Source organism: Lineus longissimus, chromosome 1, assembly GCF_910592395.1.
Source record: "Lineus longissimus chromosome 1, tnLinLong1.2, whole genome shotgun sequence".
Taxonomy (NCBI): Eukaryota; Metazoa; Nemertea; class Pilidiophora; order Heteronemertea; family Lineidae; genus Lineus; species Lineus longissimus.
The window spans coordinates 28,313,206-28,331,166 of NC_088308.1; the positions used below are offsets into that span (position 1 = coordinate 28,313,206).

General features: G+C 43.8%; 2 protein-coding genes across 5 annotated transcripts; one reads left to right on the forward strand and one right to left on the reverse strand.

Moving 5' to 3' along the window:
• Positions 1-7,787: 7,787 nt before the first annotated feature.
• Positions 7,788-17,743, forward strand: LOC135496045 (clusterin-associated protein 1-like). Of its 4 annotated transcripts, XM_064785162.1 has the most exons (12): positions 7,788-7,974; positions 10,013-10,383; positions 13,581-13,666; positions 13,938-14,049; positions 14,341-14,425; positions 14,674-14,853; positions 15,098-15,193; positions 15,405-15,488; positions 15,687-15,820; positions 16,075-16,216; positions 16,486-16,675; positions 16,929-17,743. In XM_064785162.1, exons 2-12 carry the CDS (start codon positions 10,205-10,207, stop codon positions 17,177-17,179), a joined length of 1,539 nt encoding a protein of 512 aa, XP_064641232.1. In that variant the 5' UTR covers positions 7,788-7,974; positions 10,013-10,204; the 3' UTR covers positions 17,180-17,743. The 4 variants fall into 4 exon arrangements, with proteins under 4 accessions (XP_064641232.1, XP_064641247.1, XP_064641226.1 ...); XM_064785156.1 differs by lacking the exon at positions 7,788-7,974 and having other exon boundaries at positions 9,790-10,383; XM_064785177.1 differs by lacking the exons at positions 10,013-10,383; positions 13,581-13,666 and having other exon boundaries at positions 7,799-7,974.
• Positions 10,398-12,792, reverse strand: LOC135496068 (diphthine methyltransferase-like). Its single transcript, XM_064785186.1, has 5 exons — positions 12,336-12,792; positions 11,976-12,133; positions 11,605-11,743; positions 11,181-11,353; positions 10,398-10,825 (listed from the first exon to the last, which is right to left on the reverse strand). The coding sequence occupies exons 1-5, from the start codon at positions 12,605-12,607 to the stop codon at positions 10,584-10,586; spliced, it is 984 nt and encodes a 327-aa protein (XP_064641256.1). The 5' UTR covers positions 12,608-12,792; the 3' UTR covers positions 10,398-10,583.
• Positions 17,744-17,961: the final 218 nt, after the last annotated feature.

Here is a 17,961-nt window from a genome sequence, read left to right on the forward strand (position 1 = left end):
TTATCAATAGCTGGCAGCACCAGATAGGGATGTCACATGCTCTACAATTGGGCTAGTCAGGTGGGGTGTGGCGAGGCATAGCAGAAGAGGCATGACACCATGTAGAGACTTGGAGCATCCAGTAGAGACATGGAACAACCTGTGTGGAGAGAAGGCACATCCGGAGAAGACATTGTTACACCCTGTAGATGCACACCCTGTAGAAACTTGGTGCACTGTGTCGGGAGATGGCACATCGAGAAGAGAAATAGCACACCCAGTAGAGTAGAGACATGGCACATCCAGCAGAGACATGGTACACCCTGTAGAAACATGGTGACCATGTCGAGAGAAAGTACATCCGAACGAGACATAGTGCAACCCTGTAGCTTATCACACCCTGCATGACACATCCAGTAGAGACATATCACGCCCAGTAGAGATGCCACATCGAACAGAGACATGGTGCACTCTGTAGCTACATATCACACCCTGCATAGACAAAGCACATCCTGTAGAAACATGGTACACCCTGTAGCATATGGGGCACACCCTGCATTAGAAACACGGTACACCCTGTAGAGAAATGATACATTCAGTAGAGACATGGTCCACCCTGTGGAAGCATGATACTTTGTTGGGAGAGTACACATCCAGATCAGACAGACACGCGCCTAGTAAAGGGGCATGGCACATCCAGCAAAGACTAGGTACCCCTGTAGCATCATGGGATAGGGATAGGGCACATCAAGAAGAGACATGATGCACCATGCAGAACACGACACACCCAGCAGGTCTGGGCAATGGCACATCATCGGGAACAAGAGACGGCCAGCTTGTGCATGTCTTCACACGCATAGTGAGATGATAGCTCAGACCAGGCCTTGGCGCCTGCGGTATAGAAGGGACGGCCAGGTTGCACCTGTCTTCAAAAGCAAAGTAAGATGATAGCTCAGACCAAGGGGCCTTTTGGTGCCTGCAGTATAGAAGAGACGGCCAGGTTGTACCTGTCTTTACATTGTTTACGATGTATGTCTCCCTTGGTTACCGGTTTAGCAATAATGCGACAATGTACTGATGGGAGGTTGTCGTGACACACTAGATACGCCAGCATGATAATTGATGAAATGACCGCAGACTAATACTGATACCATTAACTCAACTCTAGTATTATGATAAAACATTTGTCAAATTTGTCGTCACTGCCATGTGCTGTTACCTGAGCTAAGAAGAAGGAACTAGACTTTGAATAAAATAAAAAATCCACGCTCGTTTTAAGGGCGGGGGACGAATTACAGCTGGAACCTCTAAACCAGCTCCCGCAGATTCGTCAACCATCAAGTCAAAGCAAGCATGAATCTGGCTAAATCTGCGGTTTATCTTACTAACATATTTAAACTAACAAGAGGTTTATATGGCAGTGAAATTCTACCAGCATTTCTCCCATGGGTACGTCAACTATTCGTTTTCTGTAGTGCTGGTGGTCCACGACAAGGGAGCTAGGGGCTTGAATTGACCATAACCTACTATAACTGTCTAAAAGACTGATACCCGGCAGGGGAGCTAGGGAGGAAAGCCTTTCGTTTAAATTGACCAGAACCTACTATAACTGTCCTAAAAGACTGATACCCGGCAGGGGAGCTGGGGAGGAAAGCCTTTCGTTTAAATTGACCAGAACCTACTATAACTGTCCTAAAAGACTGATACCCGGCAGGGGAGCTGGGGAGGAAAGCCTTTCGTTTAAATTGACCAGAACCTACTATAACTGTCCTAAAAGACTGATACCCGGCAGGGGAGCTAGGGAGGAAAGCCTTTCGTTTAAATTGACCAGAACCTACTATAACTGTCCTAAAAGACTGATACCCGGCAGGGGAGCTGGGGAGGAAAGCCTTTCGTTTAAATTGACCAGAACCTACTATAACTGTCCTAAAAGACTGATACCCGGCAGGGGAGCTGGGGAGGAAAGCCTTTCGTTTAAATTGACCAGAACCTGGTATCATAACTGTCCTAAGACTAATCCAGAGTAGTCTCTTCGTGTAATTAAGGGTGACTTTGATCTCCTGCTCTCCTCGATCAGTCAGATGGACGGCTACACCAACCTAGAATCCTGGAGAAAAGACAACCAGGATCATGTCACATCTAGTCGAGACAAGGTTCAGATTACATGACACGTCAATCTTGTAGAGACATGTTACACCCTGTAACGGAACGCGACATACTTTGTCGTTGGATGGCACATCCAGGGAAGATCTGTCCGACCCTGAAGAAATAATTGTGTAGGCCTGCCCTGGAAAGATCGAGGCCCTTACGAAAATGATCAGGGATTACCATGGGGAAATGGGAGTTTACCATGCTTCCCAAGGTTAATATTTCAACGTCCGTCAGTGTCGTTAATCAACTTCTTTGTGATGACTCGAGTGCAGCAGCGAGGCTTCTCTACTTGAGTCAGTTCATGGGGTTATCGCGTACTGCCATTTAATCACACCCTTTTGGTTTAAAGGGGTACGACTTTCGTTCACACATACATATTTACTGTTGGTCCAATTACATCTATTACCTACTTCTAACGCAAGGCCACTCCAATAGTCAGTCATGCTCGGGTGCTATCTACATATTCAATTGGTGCGTGTATAAGTTTTCCCGATCGCTACATGTTAGTTCAGGCTATGTGACCACTGGGTTTGTCATATGAGAATACATGAACTATAAGGTATATGTATTGTTTCAATCATTGCAAATCTGCCTAAAACGGCAAGTTTTCTAAGGTACCGGTGCGGCAGTGGCGTGCGTCTTTTTCATTGAAACGACCTCGCACGACCGGCACCGGCACATACCGTCGGTGATGATGGAGAGAGCGGTAGCTGGTACTTATTCAGCACGGTTAACTAGCAGTTCAATGTGCCCATGACGTGACGAGAGCAAATCTCACGGGTGGAGCGGAAATCCGACATATTGCTGACATCATCGGCGCCAACAACTATTTCTTTTGACCCTGCCAGAGTCTTTCAAAACAATTGATTGATTGACTCTGACCCTGCTGACCACGATTTTTAAAAACTTTAAAAAAAGGCCATTCAAACGTTAAATCAACTGCAAATATAATCTTTTATATCACTGAGGTATAAAGATACGATATGATGAGAAAAATCTGTACAACTATGGAAATATACGATTACTTGGATCTATTTCGGCAAATCACTTCGCCACCTGCGCGACCTTGTCACAATTGCGCCGCGCTCGTGAGTTAAGAGTGTATGACTGTCCCTTGTGACTTCCTCATCTCTCTCATCATGTTGTCAACACGGTGGAGCAGCCAGGACTGATTCGGCCTGGCTGTGACTTCCTCATCTCTCTCACCATGTTGACAGCTTGGCAGAGCAGCCAAGACTGATTTGGCCTGGCTGTGACTGTCTCATCTCTCTCACCATAATTATTGTCAACACGGTGGAGCAGCCAGAACTGATTCGGCCTGGCTGTGACTGTCTCATCTCTCTCGCCATATTAACAACTAGACAGTGCGGCGAAGATTGATGTGGCCTGGCTGTGACTGTCTCATCACTCGCATCATGTTGTCAGTACGGTGGAGCAGCCAGGATTGATTCGGCCTGGCTGTGACTTCCTCACCTCTCTCATCATGTTGTCAGCACGGTGGAGCAGCCAGGATTGATTCGGCCTGGCTGTGACTTCCTCATCTCTCTCATCATGTTGTCAACACGGTGGAGCAGCCAGGACTGATTCGGCCTGGCTGTGACTTCCTCATCTCTCTCACCATGTTGACAACTTGGCAAAGCAGCCAAGACTTTTTTTGCCTGGCTGTGACTGTCTCATCTCTCTCATCATGTTGTCAGCACGATGGAGGAGCCAGGACTGTCAAACAGTTGTGTGAGCTCACTAGAGCTTGCACTTACATAATAGTGTAAAACTAAAATTTATATAATATATATATATGTATATAAAACCGTCATCGGATGCGCATCCGATATGCCACGAGATCCTTTACCGTCAATTCCCTTACCGTCTTCGGATCCGATATGCCACGAGATCCTTCACCGTCAATTCCCTTACCGTCTTCGGATGCGCATCCGATATGCCACGAGATCCTTCACCGTCAATTCCTATACCGTCATTGGATGCCACGAGATTTTTTGTTACCTCACCGTCAATTCCTATACCGTCATGGATGCCACGAGCTTTGTTCGCGTTGTAAAGGTTTCGGGGATACGACTAATGCATGCGAGCACCGTCGGCGGAACCCCAGCGCCCGCCCTCTCGATCTATCCGTGGGCCGCGCCACTAGACTGTCAGCGCTCACGGACTCCGGACCTCCAGACCTTAGAGACCGAGCTTTTCTTTACCTTACAATTACTGTATACTCGGCGCCTCACTTATATGTGTTGTTTTTTTCACATACATTGTTCTCGTGGTTTACGGAAAAGTAGGCTTAAAATGTTATAGTGTCTAAAAACAATATTCAGTTAATGGAATTACACTTTTTTCCATTACTGCTTGCTTGATATTGCCCTAACAACTTTTTCATGAATCAATTTTGAGCATTATGTTTACAACGTAGTTATTATAGCACGAAATATGAGTCTAAAATGCCAAATACTTGCAACTATTATGTTAATCACTGAAATCTTAGTGTACTAATTGCTCGCTATAAGCTAGGTTATTGCGCCCCTAAACCAACGTACTGACAACGCTACCTCCCCGGAACTCAAACTTTAACGTGAGTTAATTGTAATCTTACTCTCTATATACCAAAGTGATTTACCTAGGAATACAGTTGCACTTCACTGAAAACTAATGATGTGTTGAATGATGAGTTCAATGAATCCTTCGATTCCTTTGGTTTTCTTGGCGAACTGACGTCCGACAACCCGTTGACGTGTACCTGCAATACGCCATTGCCGTAGTGTGTAAACAGATCTATTTTTGGACGAAACTCAGCCCCTCACAAACTTTGGTCCATTTCGCCAATGATGACACTGCTTCTAGACTGTACCACAGCACTTTAAGCTGTAGCAGCGCAGACAAGAGTCAAGACAAATGTCCGCTGCCAGCCGCTGCTGGACCAACCCCCTCGCCCACCCCCCATCATCATATCAGATTCAGAGGCCTGGCTGAGCCCTGTGATTTAGCCAAATTCAATATGATTCTTTTCTACTGTGATATTAAGGCCCTTGTGTCATGCAGCGTATTCGGTAGCACCGGTACACAACTTATGTTAAACCGCGACGTCTGCTGCAATTCAAATTGCATATGACGCCAACGGAATTGTGACGACTTGTTTCTCGGATTGGCAGGTCACGGGTTCGACTCCCGGTGAATCTGCCGCAGTTTTCTTTTTTTCTTCTTCCTTATCTTGTTATCTTATCATCCATGTACAGATGTCAATATTATATTATTATCTTTATCATACCCCTCACCCAAACTTTTCAAACTGCAGCACATACCGATTCCGGGCGTTCGAGTACTACCGAGGATGCTTCGAATCGGCAGCTGGTATTTTCCTGGCAACATTAGGGCAAAGAAGTATTAAGTGTCGGACAGTGACTTTTTCAATCAGAATTAGTCAAAGGGTATCCTGAGCTTCAGGATTTATACTCCTTTGTCATATCGAGAGGCGGAGGATATTGAAAACCACTGGTGCCTGGATGGTTGAATGGGTACGCCGGTCGTTGACGTATATTTACTGCTGGTCCAATTATATCTAGTTCCTACCTCTAACGCCAAAAATCGACTCCAATAGTCAGTCACACGCTCGAGCGCTATCTGTATACAATTTGTGCGTGTATAAGTTTTCCCGATCGCTGCATGTTAGTTCAGGCTATGTGTCCACTGGGTTTGTCATAGGAGAATACATGAAGTATGAGGTAGATGTACTGTTTCAATCATAGCAAATCTGCCTAAAACGGCAAGTCTTCTAAGGTACCGGTGCGGCAGTGGCGTGCGTCTTTTTCATTGAAACGACCTCGCACGACCGGCACCGACACATATCGTCGGTGATGATGGAGAGAGCGGTAGCTGGTACTTATTCAGCACGGTTAACTAGCAGTTCAATGTGCCCATGACGTGACGAGAGCAAATCTCACGGGTGGAGCGGAAATCCGACATATTGCTGACATCATCGGCGCCAACAACTATTTCTTTTGACCCTATGTTGAAATAAATAAACAAGCACCACAATGTAATATAATCTGTCCGACGTTTCGGTGTATTGAACCTTCTACTGGGAATATTTCTTTTGACCCTGCCAGAGTCTTTCAAAACAATTGATTGATTGACTCTGACCAGACCCTGCTGACCACGATTTTTAAAAACTTTAAAAAAAGGCCATTCAAACGTTAAATCAACTGCAAATATAATCTTTTATATCACTGAGGTATAAAGATACGATATGATGAGAAAAATCTGTACAACTATGGAAATATACGATTACTTGGATCTATTTCGGCAAATCACTTCGCCACCTGCGCGACCTTGTCACAATTGCGCCGCGCTCGTGAGTTAAGAGTGTATGACTGTCCCTTGTGACTTCCTCATCTCTCTCATCATGTTGTCAACACGGTGGAGCAGCCAGGACTGATTCGGCCTGGCTGTGACTTCCTCATCTCTCTCACCATGTTGACAGCTTGGCAGAGCAGCCAAGACTGATTTGGCCTGGCTGTGACTGTCTCATCTCTCTCACCATAATTATTGTCAACACGGTGGAGCAGCCAGAACTGATTCGGCCTGGCTGTGACTGTCTCATCTCTCTCGCCATATTAACAACTAGACAGTGCGGCGAAGATTGATGTGGCCTGGCTGTGACTGTCTCATCACTCGCATCATGTTGTCAGTACGGTGGAGCAGCCAGGATTGATTCGGCCTGGCTGTGACTTCCTCACCTCTCTCATCATGTTGTCAGCACGGTGGAGCAGCCAGGATTGATTCGGCCTGGCTGTGACTTCCTCATCTCTCTCATCATGTTGTCAACACGGTGGAGCAGCCAGGACTGATTCGGCCTGGCTGTGACTTCCTCATCTCTCTCACCATGTTGACAACTTGGCAAAGCAGCCAAGACTTTTTTTGCCTGGCTGTGACTGTCTCATCTCTCTCATCATGTTGTCAGCACGATGGAGGAGCCAGGACTGTCAAACAGTTGTGTGAGCTCACTAGAGCTTGCACTTACATAATAGTGTAAAACTAAAATTTATATAATATATATATATGTATATAAAACCGTCATCGGATGCGCATCCGATATGCCACGAGATCCTTTACCGTCAATTCCCTTACCGTCTTCGGATCCGATATGCCACGAGATCCTTCACCGTCAATTCCCTTACCGTCTTCGGATGCGCATCCGATATGCCACGAGATCCTTCACCGTCAATTCCTATACCGTCATTGGATGCCACGAGATTTTTTGTTACCTCACCGTCAATTCCTATACCGTCATGGATGCCACGAGCTTTGTTCGCGTTGTAAAGGTTTCGGGGATACGACTAATGCATGCGAGCACCGTCGGCGGAACCCCAGCGCCCGCCCTCTCGATCTATCCGTGGGCCGCGCCACTAGACTGTCAGCGCTCACGGACTCCGGACCTCCAGACCTTAGAGACCGAGCTTTTCTTTACCTTACAATTACTGTATACTCGGCGCCTCACTTATATGTGTTGTTTTTTTCACATACATTGTTCTCGTGGTTTACGGAAAAGTAGGCTTAAAATGTTATAGTGTCTAAAAACAATATTCAGTTAATGGAATTACACTTTTTTCCATTACTGCTTGCTTGATATTGCCCTAACAACTTTTTCATGAATCAATTTTGAGCATTATGTTTACAACGTAGTTATTATAGCACGAAATATGAGTCTAAAATGCCAAATACTTGCAACTATTATGTTAATCACTGAAATCTTAGTGTACTAATTGCTCGCTATAAGCTAGGTTATTGCGCCCCTAAACCAACGTACTGACAACGCTACCTCCCCGGAACTCAAACTTTAACGTGAGTTAATTGTAATCTTACTCTCTATATACCAAAGTGATTTACCTAGGAATACAGTTGCACTTCACTGAAAACTAATGATGTGTTGAATGATGAGTTCAATGAATCCTTCGATTCCTTTGGTTTTCTTGGCGAACTGACGTCCGACAACCCGTTGACGTGTACCTGCAATACGCCATTGCCGTAGTGTGTAAACAGATCTATTTTTGGACGAAACTCAGCCCCTCACAAACTTTGGTCCATTTCGCCAATGATGACACTGCTTCTAGACTGTACCACAGCACTTTAAGCTGTAGCAGCGCAGACAAGAGTCAAGACAAATGTCCGCTGCCAGCCGCTGCTGGACCAACCCCCTCGCCCACCCCCCATCATCATATCAGATTCAGAGGCCTGGCTGAGCCCTGTGATTTAGCCAAATTCAATATGATTCTTTTCTACTGTGATATTAAGGCCCTTGTGTCATGCAGCGTATTCGGTAGCACCGGTACACAACTTATGTTAAACCGCGACGTCTGCTGCAATTCAAATTGCATATGACGCCAACGGAATTGTGACGACTTGTTTCTCGGATTGGCAGGTCACGGGTTCGACTCCCGGTGAATCTGCCGCAGTTTTCTTTTTTTCTTCTTCCTTATCTTGTTATCTTATCATCCATGTACAGATGTCAATATTATATTATTATCTTTATCATACCCCTCACCCAAACTTTTCAAACTGCAGCACATACCGATTCCGGGCGTTCGAGTACTACCGAGGATGCTTCGAATCGGCAGCTGGTATTTTCCTGGCAACATTAGGGCAAAGAAGTATTAAGTGTCGGACAGTGACTTTTTCAATCAGAATTAGTCAAAGGGTATCCTGAGCTTCAGGATTTATACTCCTTTGTCATATCGAGAGGCGGAGGATATTGAAAACCACTGGTGCCTGGATGGTTGAATGGGTACGCCGGTCGTTGACGTATATTTACTGCTGGTCCAATTATATCTAGTTCCTACCTCTAACGCCAAAAATCGACTCCAATAGTCAGTCACACGCTCGAGCGCTATCTGTATACAATTTGTGCGTGTATAAGTTTTCCCGATCGCTGCATGTTAGTTCAGGCTATGTGTCCACTGGGTTTGTCATAGGAGAATACATGAAGTATGAGGTAGATGTACTGTTTCAATCATAGCAAATCTGCCTAAAACGGCAAGTCTTCTAAGGTACCGGTGCGGCAGTGGCGTGCGTCTTTTTCATTGAAACGACCTCGCACGACCGGCACCGACACATATCGTCGGTGATGATGGAGAGAGCGGTAGCTGGTACTTATTCAGCACGGTTAACTAGCAGTTCAATGTGCCCATGACGTGACGAGAGCAAATCTCACGGGTGGAGCGGAAATCCGACATATTGCTGACATCATCGGCGCCAACAACTATTTCTTTTGACCCTATGTTGAAATAAATAAACAAGCACCACAATGTAATATAATCTGTCCGACGTTTCGGTGTATTGAACCTTCTACTGGGAATATTTCTTTTGACCCTGCCAGAGTCTTTCAAAACAATTGATTGATTGACTCTGACCCTGCTGACCACGATTTTTAAAAACTTTAAAAAAAGGCCATTCAAACGTTAAATCAACTGCAAATATAATCTTTTATATCACTGAGGTATAAAGATACGATATGATGAGAAAAATCTGTACAACTATGGAAATATACGATTACTTGGATCTATTTCGGCAAATCACTTCGCCACCTGCGCGACCTTGTCACAATTGCGCCGCGCTCGTTTGCATATTGCATATAAGAAGTAAATAAAACCTCTATTTTAGGGTGAAAGCCTTGACGGTTCAGCGCTAAGAGTGTATGACTGTGGATCGGCAGGTCACGGGTTCGACTCCCGGTGAATCTGTCGAAGTTTTCTTTTTGGAACATCCTTGTCCCTTGCTCTGCCACAATCATGTCAATGCCCAAATCAGTAGAACCTCTCTATTAAGGACACCTTCAGGACTGGCAAGTGCTGTTCTTAATAGAGAGGTGTCTTCAAAAATCTAGAAGGAAGTCGGCCACCAACTGAAGACCTCATCCAAGTTTACCAAAGACTGCAGAGCGGTGCAGGAGAGGAAATGCGGGCGGCAAGAACAGGCATGGACTGGATCGCCAGCTCTCATCTCCCTAGTCACTCCGATTGCCACGAGTCGCTCCTCCATCAACAAAGAATTCAGGGTCCTGTATTCTTTCTGGAAGATGGATGCAGCGGCTGGATCTGGAAGGCTGATCCTTTGTCTCAGAGATCAAGGTCATGTGCTTGTCCCCCCTGTCCCGCTGTGTGGAGTCTACTCCGGACCCCATGTAGTTGTGTCGCAGTCCATCCCAGACCCGGAGACGATGTTCAACTTCCACCAAAACAATGGAACGACAACAAGGTAATGTAAAATAATTGTGCCAGACATAGCTTTTTAATAACGACCAGATGGAGATAAATGAAGTTTCAACAAAATCCAAGAGCTCGCAACCTGGTGCAATAGTGAAATGGTCTTCAAGGCCTAGAACCAACAGACTTGTGATCCAGAGATCACATGGCCAACTGTTGCTTTCTGAATGATGCTTAATATCTAGTCTTTTCTCATGAATTGTCCCAAGACCAAACAGAGAGTAATTTATCATAAAATGAACAAGAAGCTAATACACAAGAGTCTTTGTTGAGATTTTTTATGGTTGAGAAGGAGCTACATGTATTTGTGTCCTCGGTGAGATGTGCCGACTCTGACTGTGGCATCTCTCCCACTGACGGGTGGCACCAATCCACACCATATGCTAGAGACTCGTGTTCCATGTAGGAGGCTGTGATCACCGGGTCACTGACCGCTGCAAGTAAAAGAATAAGAAGGGGGGTGGGGGTGATGGAATCATTCGCAATGATTAGGGTATCTGTTCTGTTGATCAGATCAGTTTACGAAGTTGGACGCAGACTTGATCCTCCAGCTGCCAAAATGAGATACAAGGCTTTGAAACAGGGCATTCATCTGCAGTGAAGGGTCGCTGATGATAATAGGACAAGCCGAATGCTTTCTTATTTTTGGATTGAATGCCACATTAGCAGGAAACAAAAACACAACTGCATTATCACTGTTCGGGGATGAGGAAATAACCCAGTATTATCATGGTATCTGTTATATAAATGTAACTCGAGTAAATTTCTAACTTTATCTTTGTTACCTACCATTCAACTCATTACAATTCAATATGTGGAATCCATTGTGCATAGATGCGGTCAGCAGCAGCTCTGGAGAGGTTGGATGCCACTTGAGTCTCCAAACACCACCCCCTGTGGGTGTCTCACTCAGGGGGGCTTTCATACGCCGTGTGTCCCACAATAACACGCTCTCATCATAACTGAAAGGAATAACCCAATGAATTAATGGAAGCTATAGGATGCCCTTATTATATTGACAACACATTCAGCCACACACCAATGGTTTGTTAAACAATGAAAAGCATAGGAATCAAAAGTATTATTGGTTTCACAACCAGTTGACAAAGTTAGAGTCTTCCGAATTCACCCAACTGGATATAAGGAATAATCATCTGCCAAAAGAAACAAAATGTACTGAGATGTGCTTGGTTACAAGTTAAACTGCTCCTACCTTCCTGTTGCAAGTATGAATTCTTTATTGAAGTTTGACTGTATGCTGCAGACACCCATACAGTGTCTCCGACTCACGAATGTTGGGTAAGAGCAGCTTGTCCTCAAATCCCAACCTTTTAGTTTGCAGTCATCACCACCTGGGGGGACGGAGAAAGACACATCAGAAAGATTATCATGAGAGTATCATCAAAGTGTCAGTGTTGTTCCCTGTCTGATTTTAACACAACAATTTAACCAGGCTAAAGACTTGGTATAATATTTTGGGCCCTAACCACACTTCAGAGTCCAGTTTCCTTGTTCTGTAACACTATCACTGTAATGATCATCAATATTATGACATGACATGATTAAGTAGCTTAATTAGTTTACCTGAGAATGCAACATATGGGTTCCAGTAGTCAAATGCTGTTATCCAGGCTTCGAAGTCATGCCCTTTCCACTTTCTCTCAACAACCAGACCAGCATCCAGTACTTGGACATGGGAAACGCCACCACCAGAGTCACTCACCAAAATTCTAGGCTCCACACTGAAAAGAGATTCAATGAAATTATAAATGAAACTGAACTAGATACAGTGTACTACCTCAGACGATCAGTGGATCGGGATGGGATTTGGCCTGGGTTCAGAATAAAGATGATCTCAACAGATCATATAAGCCACACTGAACTGCGATGATAGACACTTGTCAGAGACACATCAAGGTTAAACTATGTCTTACTCTTATCTACCTTGGATGTACCTTGGTTGACCAGTCTAATGACAAAGCCATATTCTCTTCTGCTACTAAAATCTGGTGCCGATCTTCTAGACAATACTTCTCATCCTCCACAGCCAAGCTCTTCAGCAACAGGTTCCCCTCTGCTTCTGCCACTCCCAACACTGGCTTGTCCCATAACAAATGGGGGCACCATTTGATGTCGAAGACACCTGGAGTACAAGCCACTTCATGTGTCTGTAGAGTTGTTTGTCCATAGTCACTGGCGGCCAGTGAAAAGGTCATCAGTTTACCATGGCGCTGTTGTTTTCTAAGAAAACCACTTTCTGTTCCTTTCGCACCATCTAAACTGTCTGAGACAATTTCATCATCCTGCAACCAAAATCTGAATGTAACATTTCCTCATCATGGAGTGCAGGTCCATCCATTGCGATTAGGACAAATAGGTAAATAGTTCAGCCTCGGCTCCAGAAATAAAGGATCCGGCTTGCCCAAACCCTTCAATTCAAAGTATTTCCATCCCATCATCCATACCATTTTGATAGGTGGCACCCTCGAGATATCTGTTAACAGCCACTGTTGTCACAGCTGGACCGTGAGTGAGGAAGGTCAAGGTGGAACTGTGAACTGAAGTTACCAAGCAATACACAATATCAAAGCATTTTCAGTTTGATTGAAACGTCCTATTTTTTAATTTCTTGTAATTAGCACTTTTAGCCTCAAATCCATGTGAACCTACCACTGGCTCAGCCACCTCTGCTTCGACCAATTGGTACAAAGCACAAGTCAAAACATTTTGAAAGGGTTTCACTGGACACCACTCAACTGCATCAGCAGTATATTCAGTGCTGATCTTATGAAGAACGGATATATTCTGACTTGTCATCTTGCACTCGCTAGCTCTAACATATCTTAATCTAATAAGTTGTTAACTGAAGAAATTAAACAAGACACACGAGTTATTGAAAGGGTTTTTAAACTGGAAATCTATCTTCCTTGCAATGTTGACAAAATGCGCCACGTGCTTTTGTTTATTTCTGGCAGAACGAGTTATTGTACAGATACTTTAGATGTGACACTGTGACTAAAAAATATCGTTACGGTATTTAAAAATATTTTTTTCCATATAGATACCTAGTATTAAATATAATTTTGGAACTTATACTCTTAATGTATGATATAATTGTTTAATTCGGCAAATATTGGCCTCCAAATGTAAATATATATGGATTGTTTACTTTCGTCTGTTTCGCTCCAGCAAACAAGTGCGCGTAGTGCATGTAGTGCGCATGCCACTAACAACATTCTTCACAACCAGAAAAATGTCATTCAGGGACCTAAGAAGTACGTCAAAATCATCTGTTTTCTCGACTGTCTTTTGATTTATAGTTCAAACAGTAGTGTTAGTGTATACGGCTAGTATTCTTATCTCGTAAAATATAGTGTTTATCACGACAATTTTTCTTAAAACTAGCCCATTATCGGCTGATTTGTGAGCAACTTTTTCAGTCTTCTTTGTAAGTTCTTGCACTGACTGTGTTCAGGCTACATGCACAGGACAGGCTACAGAAAAATGTGTACATTTTGTCTGCAAAATTAATCTTGACTTTTTCAGATTTTACTGAGATGATGAGGGCCCTTGGGTACCCTCGCCTCATCTCCATGGAAAATTTCCGAACACCCAATTTTCCGTTAGTTGCAGAAGTGCTAAAGTGGTTGGTTAAAAGGTGAGATTCTGATAGATATAGCCTGAGCCTAATAATATCGTAATGATGATGTGGGCGATTCCCGATGAATTGAAGATGACCGCTCAGGGTTTCCGTTTTGTGAAATAGATCTAACTGTTAGTCTGCTGGTCAAGAAAATGATATACTTGGTTGTGACTTGTATTGATATGCAGTCTCGAATAGAACACAAACATTATTGATTAATTCATGACAGTTCTTTGAAATCTAACTTCCCCTATCCAAGTTGTGTTGGCGTTCCATAATTTGGTCCTACAATGTTTCTCGTTACAGATATGACCCTAATGCTGATATCCCAACCGATGTTGACACGGAACAAGACAGGATCATCTTTGTCAAGTCTGTGGCACAGTTTATGGTTAGTACAGACTAAAGGAACCTGACGAGGACCACTTCTGCGGCGAAAGTAGGGCGATGTGGCAGATTGCACAAAGTTAGAATGTTGCATATCTGGAAAATCTCACCTTGCTTGAATCATAAAATTCATCAGCTTCTGTATGTGTTCATATTCCAATAGATATTACTGATAACAGGACACTTCTGAGCTCAATCTTGAACTCTTTTGAAAACTGCTTCTCAAAATGTGAACATTGTCCTTCCTTTCAGGCGACCAAAGCTCACATCAAGTTAAACACAAAGAAACTCTACCAGTCCGATGGGTATGCTGTGAAGGAATGTCTGAAAGTGACAAGTGTTCTCTACAGTGCCATGAAGACAAACGTCAACAAAGAAGAGGACAACCATGATGATGAGAGCAGTTCACTCACTTTTGATATTTCATCTCGGGTATGTACAAAACTTCTCCCGACACACACCGGTTTTCATGTGTCATGCTTGATTTCCATACCTTCCAAATGCTAAAATCTAAACTGACATGAGTCTTTCCAGCCCTAACATTCTGATAGCCTTCGACAGGTCAGTGTATAACTGAAGTCTAAAGTGCTTGTTGCGTCATATCATGTTATCCTGTCCCCTAGTTTTGGTAGGTACTTTTTGGACATGGCAGTGGAAATCTTTTCTATACTTTCAGATAGGGGAATTAAAAGAAGCAAGGAGGCTTGCATCTGAGATCACATCAAAGGGAGCTTCACTGTATGACTTGTTAGGCAAGGAGGTTGAATTAAGGGTAAGTCTTGATCCGTCTGTGTATGTCTCATAACACCAAGGAAGGACCAATGGTTATCCATCACTTTTATTGAAGGACTCAGTGATGATGGTGGTTCTGATGATTCTCTGTCGGATTACAAATAGATATACATGTACTTGCAGTTTCTTTTTCGTAAATGACGAGATTTTTTTTCAATGGATTCTTCATTTAGCCTGTTTCTTTGTTTCAGGAAGTACGATCGACTGTGATAGCTCGACCTCTTGAAATCAATGAAGTAGAGCGAGGCCTGACAGATTCAATCAAAGCTGTGGAGGTAAGTGACTTGATGTGCTGGACATGCTCATCTGTCCTTGTATGTTCCAGGTCCCTTTTTAAAGCTATCTTGGGGAATGTCTTCCTGAGATTTAGCCTCATGATTTCTGTATTCCATATATTGGATCAAATGGTCTTCCTCGCCCATTACCATTACTGTCTTTTAAAGTTTGTTTAAAGTGGGATGGTTTTGTTTCAGCATGAAATCGAGAAGACGATCAACATGATTGACAACGTGGCATCAGATGAAGCAAACCTGGAGGCAAAGATTGAGAAGAGGAAAAACGAGTTGGAGAGGAACCAGAAGCGGTTACAGACACTTCAGAGTGTTAGGTAGGAAATGAACTACTTGGACTGTATTGAGAGAATATCAGCAGATCATTGACTTGCCTCAAAGCTAAGTCAGTCATGATAAAATTAGATACCATAAAAAACTATTGACCTTTTGCATAGTTCAACATAACAAGTAGTCATGGTCAGTAGGTTTGAGGCAGTTTTTAACTTCTCGGGACAAGTACTGTGTCCACACCATCAGTCCATTGAGGGTGTGATTCGAAATTGTCATATGTGATTTCATCTTGTTGCAGGCCAGCCTACATGGATGAATATGAGAAGTATGAGGAAGATTTAGAAAAGTTGTACTCAGAATATTTAGTGAAGTTCCGGAATCTCACATATCTTGAACAATTATATGAAGACTATGTGAAGGCAGAGCAGGACAGATTTGAGGTGAGAATCCATTATCAAGTAACTAGCTTGAAAGCAGGCTTGGGGTATGGTCCACATGGGGACTTTGGCAATTTGATAACTGTGAGAAGCTGGGCATATGTGTGCTGGTTGTCTTGAATAGACATCAGTGTGGAGTCAATCTAATATCAAACCAGAGATCTTGTGCATGACAAGGGTGATTGAATCATCATTTACTCGTCCTGGTTGACAAGAGCTACTTACAAAAACACGATTATTGATATCAGCTGCTTCACATTTCATGTTTCCAGGAGACAGAAATATCTCTGCGCAAGATGGCAGACAAAATCAAAACAGACGATCACAATCCCAGGAGCACAAATACTGCCGATGTCGAAGAGGATGAGTTTGGAGGACTCGTGGAAGAGGATGATGGGGAGTCGGAGTCAGATGAAGATGATGCTGTCAAGGCTAGGCCTTCCCATGGCAGGCAGAGACAAGGTCTGTATTGGGGCCAGGTCTGGCATGGTTAGTTCAGTTGTGGGCAATTTGAACCCAAACTCAATTGAAATCTAAATACCGAGACAACCTGCTGGAACAAGTCATTACTGGTACTGTATCAACTCTAAGTCTAAGCCTGTCGTATCCTGTTGTGTTTTGGGAATATGACAGGTCTTAGTTATTTGCCAGGATGATAAATTGCCTCACTGAATAATGAAATCCAAAATCTAATGCCTATTTGCTCACCTTTCAGTTCCCCCTGCTCAGCCACCAGCGCCTGGTCCGGGTAGTGAACAGACGCGAGTATTTGGTGGAATGGGAGCTGAGATGGAGGATGAAGACGAGGATGACTCGGATGTCTCTGGTGACTCTGACCTTGACATTGAAGGTGATGATGATGATGAAGATGGAGATTCAGATGAGGAGATTGAGATTGCGCATCGTGGTGGACGGATGAGACGGCAGCCTCCGCCACCTCAGGAGGACAGTGATAATGACTTTTAGATACGTTGATGGAAATGGTGGTTTGATGACCACAACATTGCCAGAACCCACCATCACTGTGCTGGTGTTGTTGATGTCTGTGAAGTGGTGCAGCAAACAGGAGATAAGATCCCACCGACATCCAAGAGGGTGGTTCACAATTCTCTGTGGCCCAATCTTGGATGCAGTAAACTGTCCTCCTCCAGTGATGCAATATGAACCCTAGAGAATCTGTTCTGTGGTCATATGAGAACATCTCATTGGCAAGATTGCCTAATTATGTTGAGAATTTCCCCAATAAGTTGCTTACTTGTCTCCAAGTGTGCTCTTCCTCTTTTGGCTTGTGGTGTTGTTAGTATTGTCTCCATAGCATGCTCCCTATTCATTTTGTGTGTGGTGCATCTCACCGTCACAAGCTAACACACAACAGGCTGAACTACACAAGTGAACAGTTAATGGATACGCAGCCTCTATTCTAAGAGCACAATGTCTGAACACTGAATCTGGGTTGCATCTTCAGCAGTTTATACATATCCGTCCAATAAGTGTACTGCACTGTTTATTAATAAAAGTATTACATCCCAATCATGTCTTGTCTCAAATGGATGTTGATAGAACATAGATAGGCCTACTATGACCTAAAGTGTGCCAAGACTTGTACCGGGATGTCTCCGAAGGAAAGTCCTATGTTGCACTAAATCCAATGCGGTTTCATTGCTCAAAACACTTCACATGATGACCCAGCTATTGGCCAGGACAGTACAGAGTCTGGTTCAACCCCTTGGAGAGTCACATGTCTGAGC

Coding starts and splice junctions, on each gene's coding strand:
- LOC135496045 (XM_064785162.1), top strand. CDS start 10,205: ATGGATGCAGCGGCTGGATCTGGAAGGCTGATCCTTTGTCTCAGAGAT. Junction 13,667..13,937: donor GTCATTCAGGGACCTAAGAA/GTACGTCAAAAT, acceptor TGACTTTTTCAG/ATTTTACTGAGATGATGAGG. Junction 14,050..14,340: donor CTAAAGTGGTTGGTTAAAAG/GTGAGATTCTGA, acceptor TTCTCGTTACAG/ATATGACCCTAATGCTGATA.
- LOC135496068 (XM_064785186.1), bottom strand. CDS start 12,607: ATGACCTTTTCACTGGCCGCCAGTGACTATGGACAAACAACTCTACAG. Junction 11,744..11,975: donor CCCATATGTTGCATTCTCAG/GTAAACTAATTA, acceptor CCGTCCCCCCAG/GTGGTGATGACTGCAAACTA. Junction 11,354..11,604: donor TTCATACTTGCAACAGGAAG/GTAGGAGCAGTT, acceptor TATTCCTTTCAG/TTATGATGAGAGCGTGTTAT.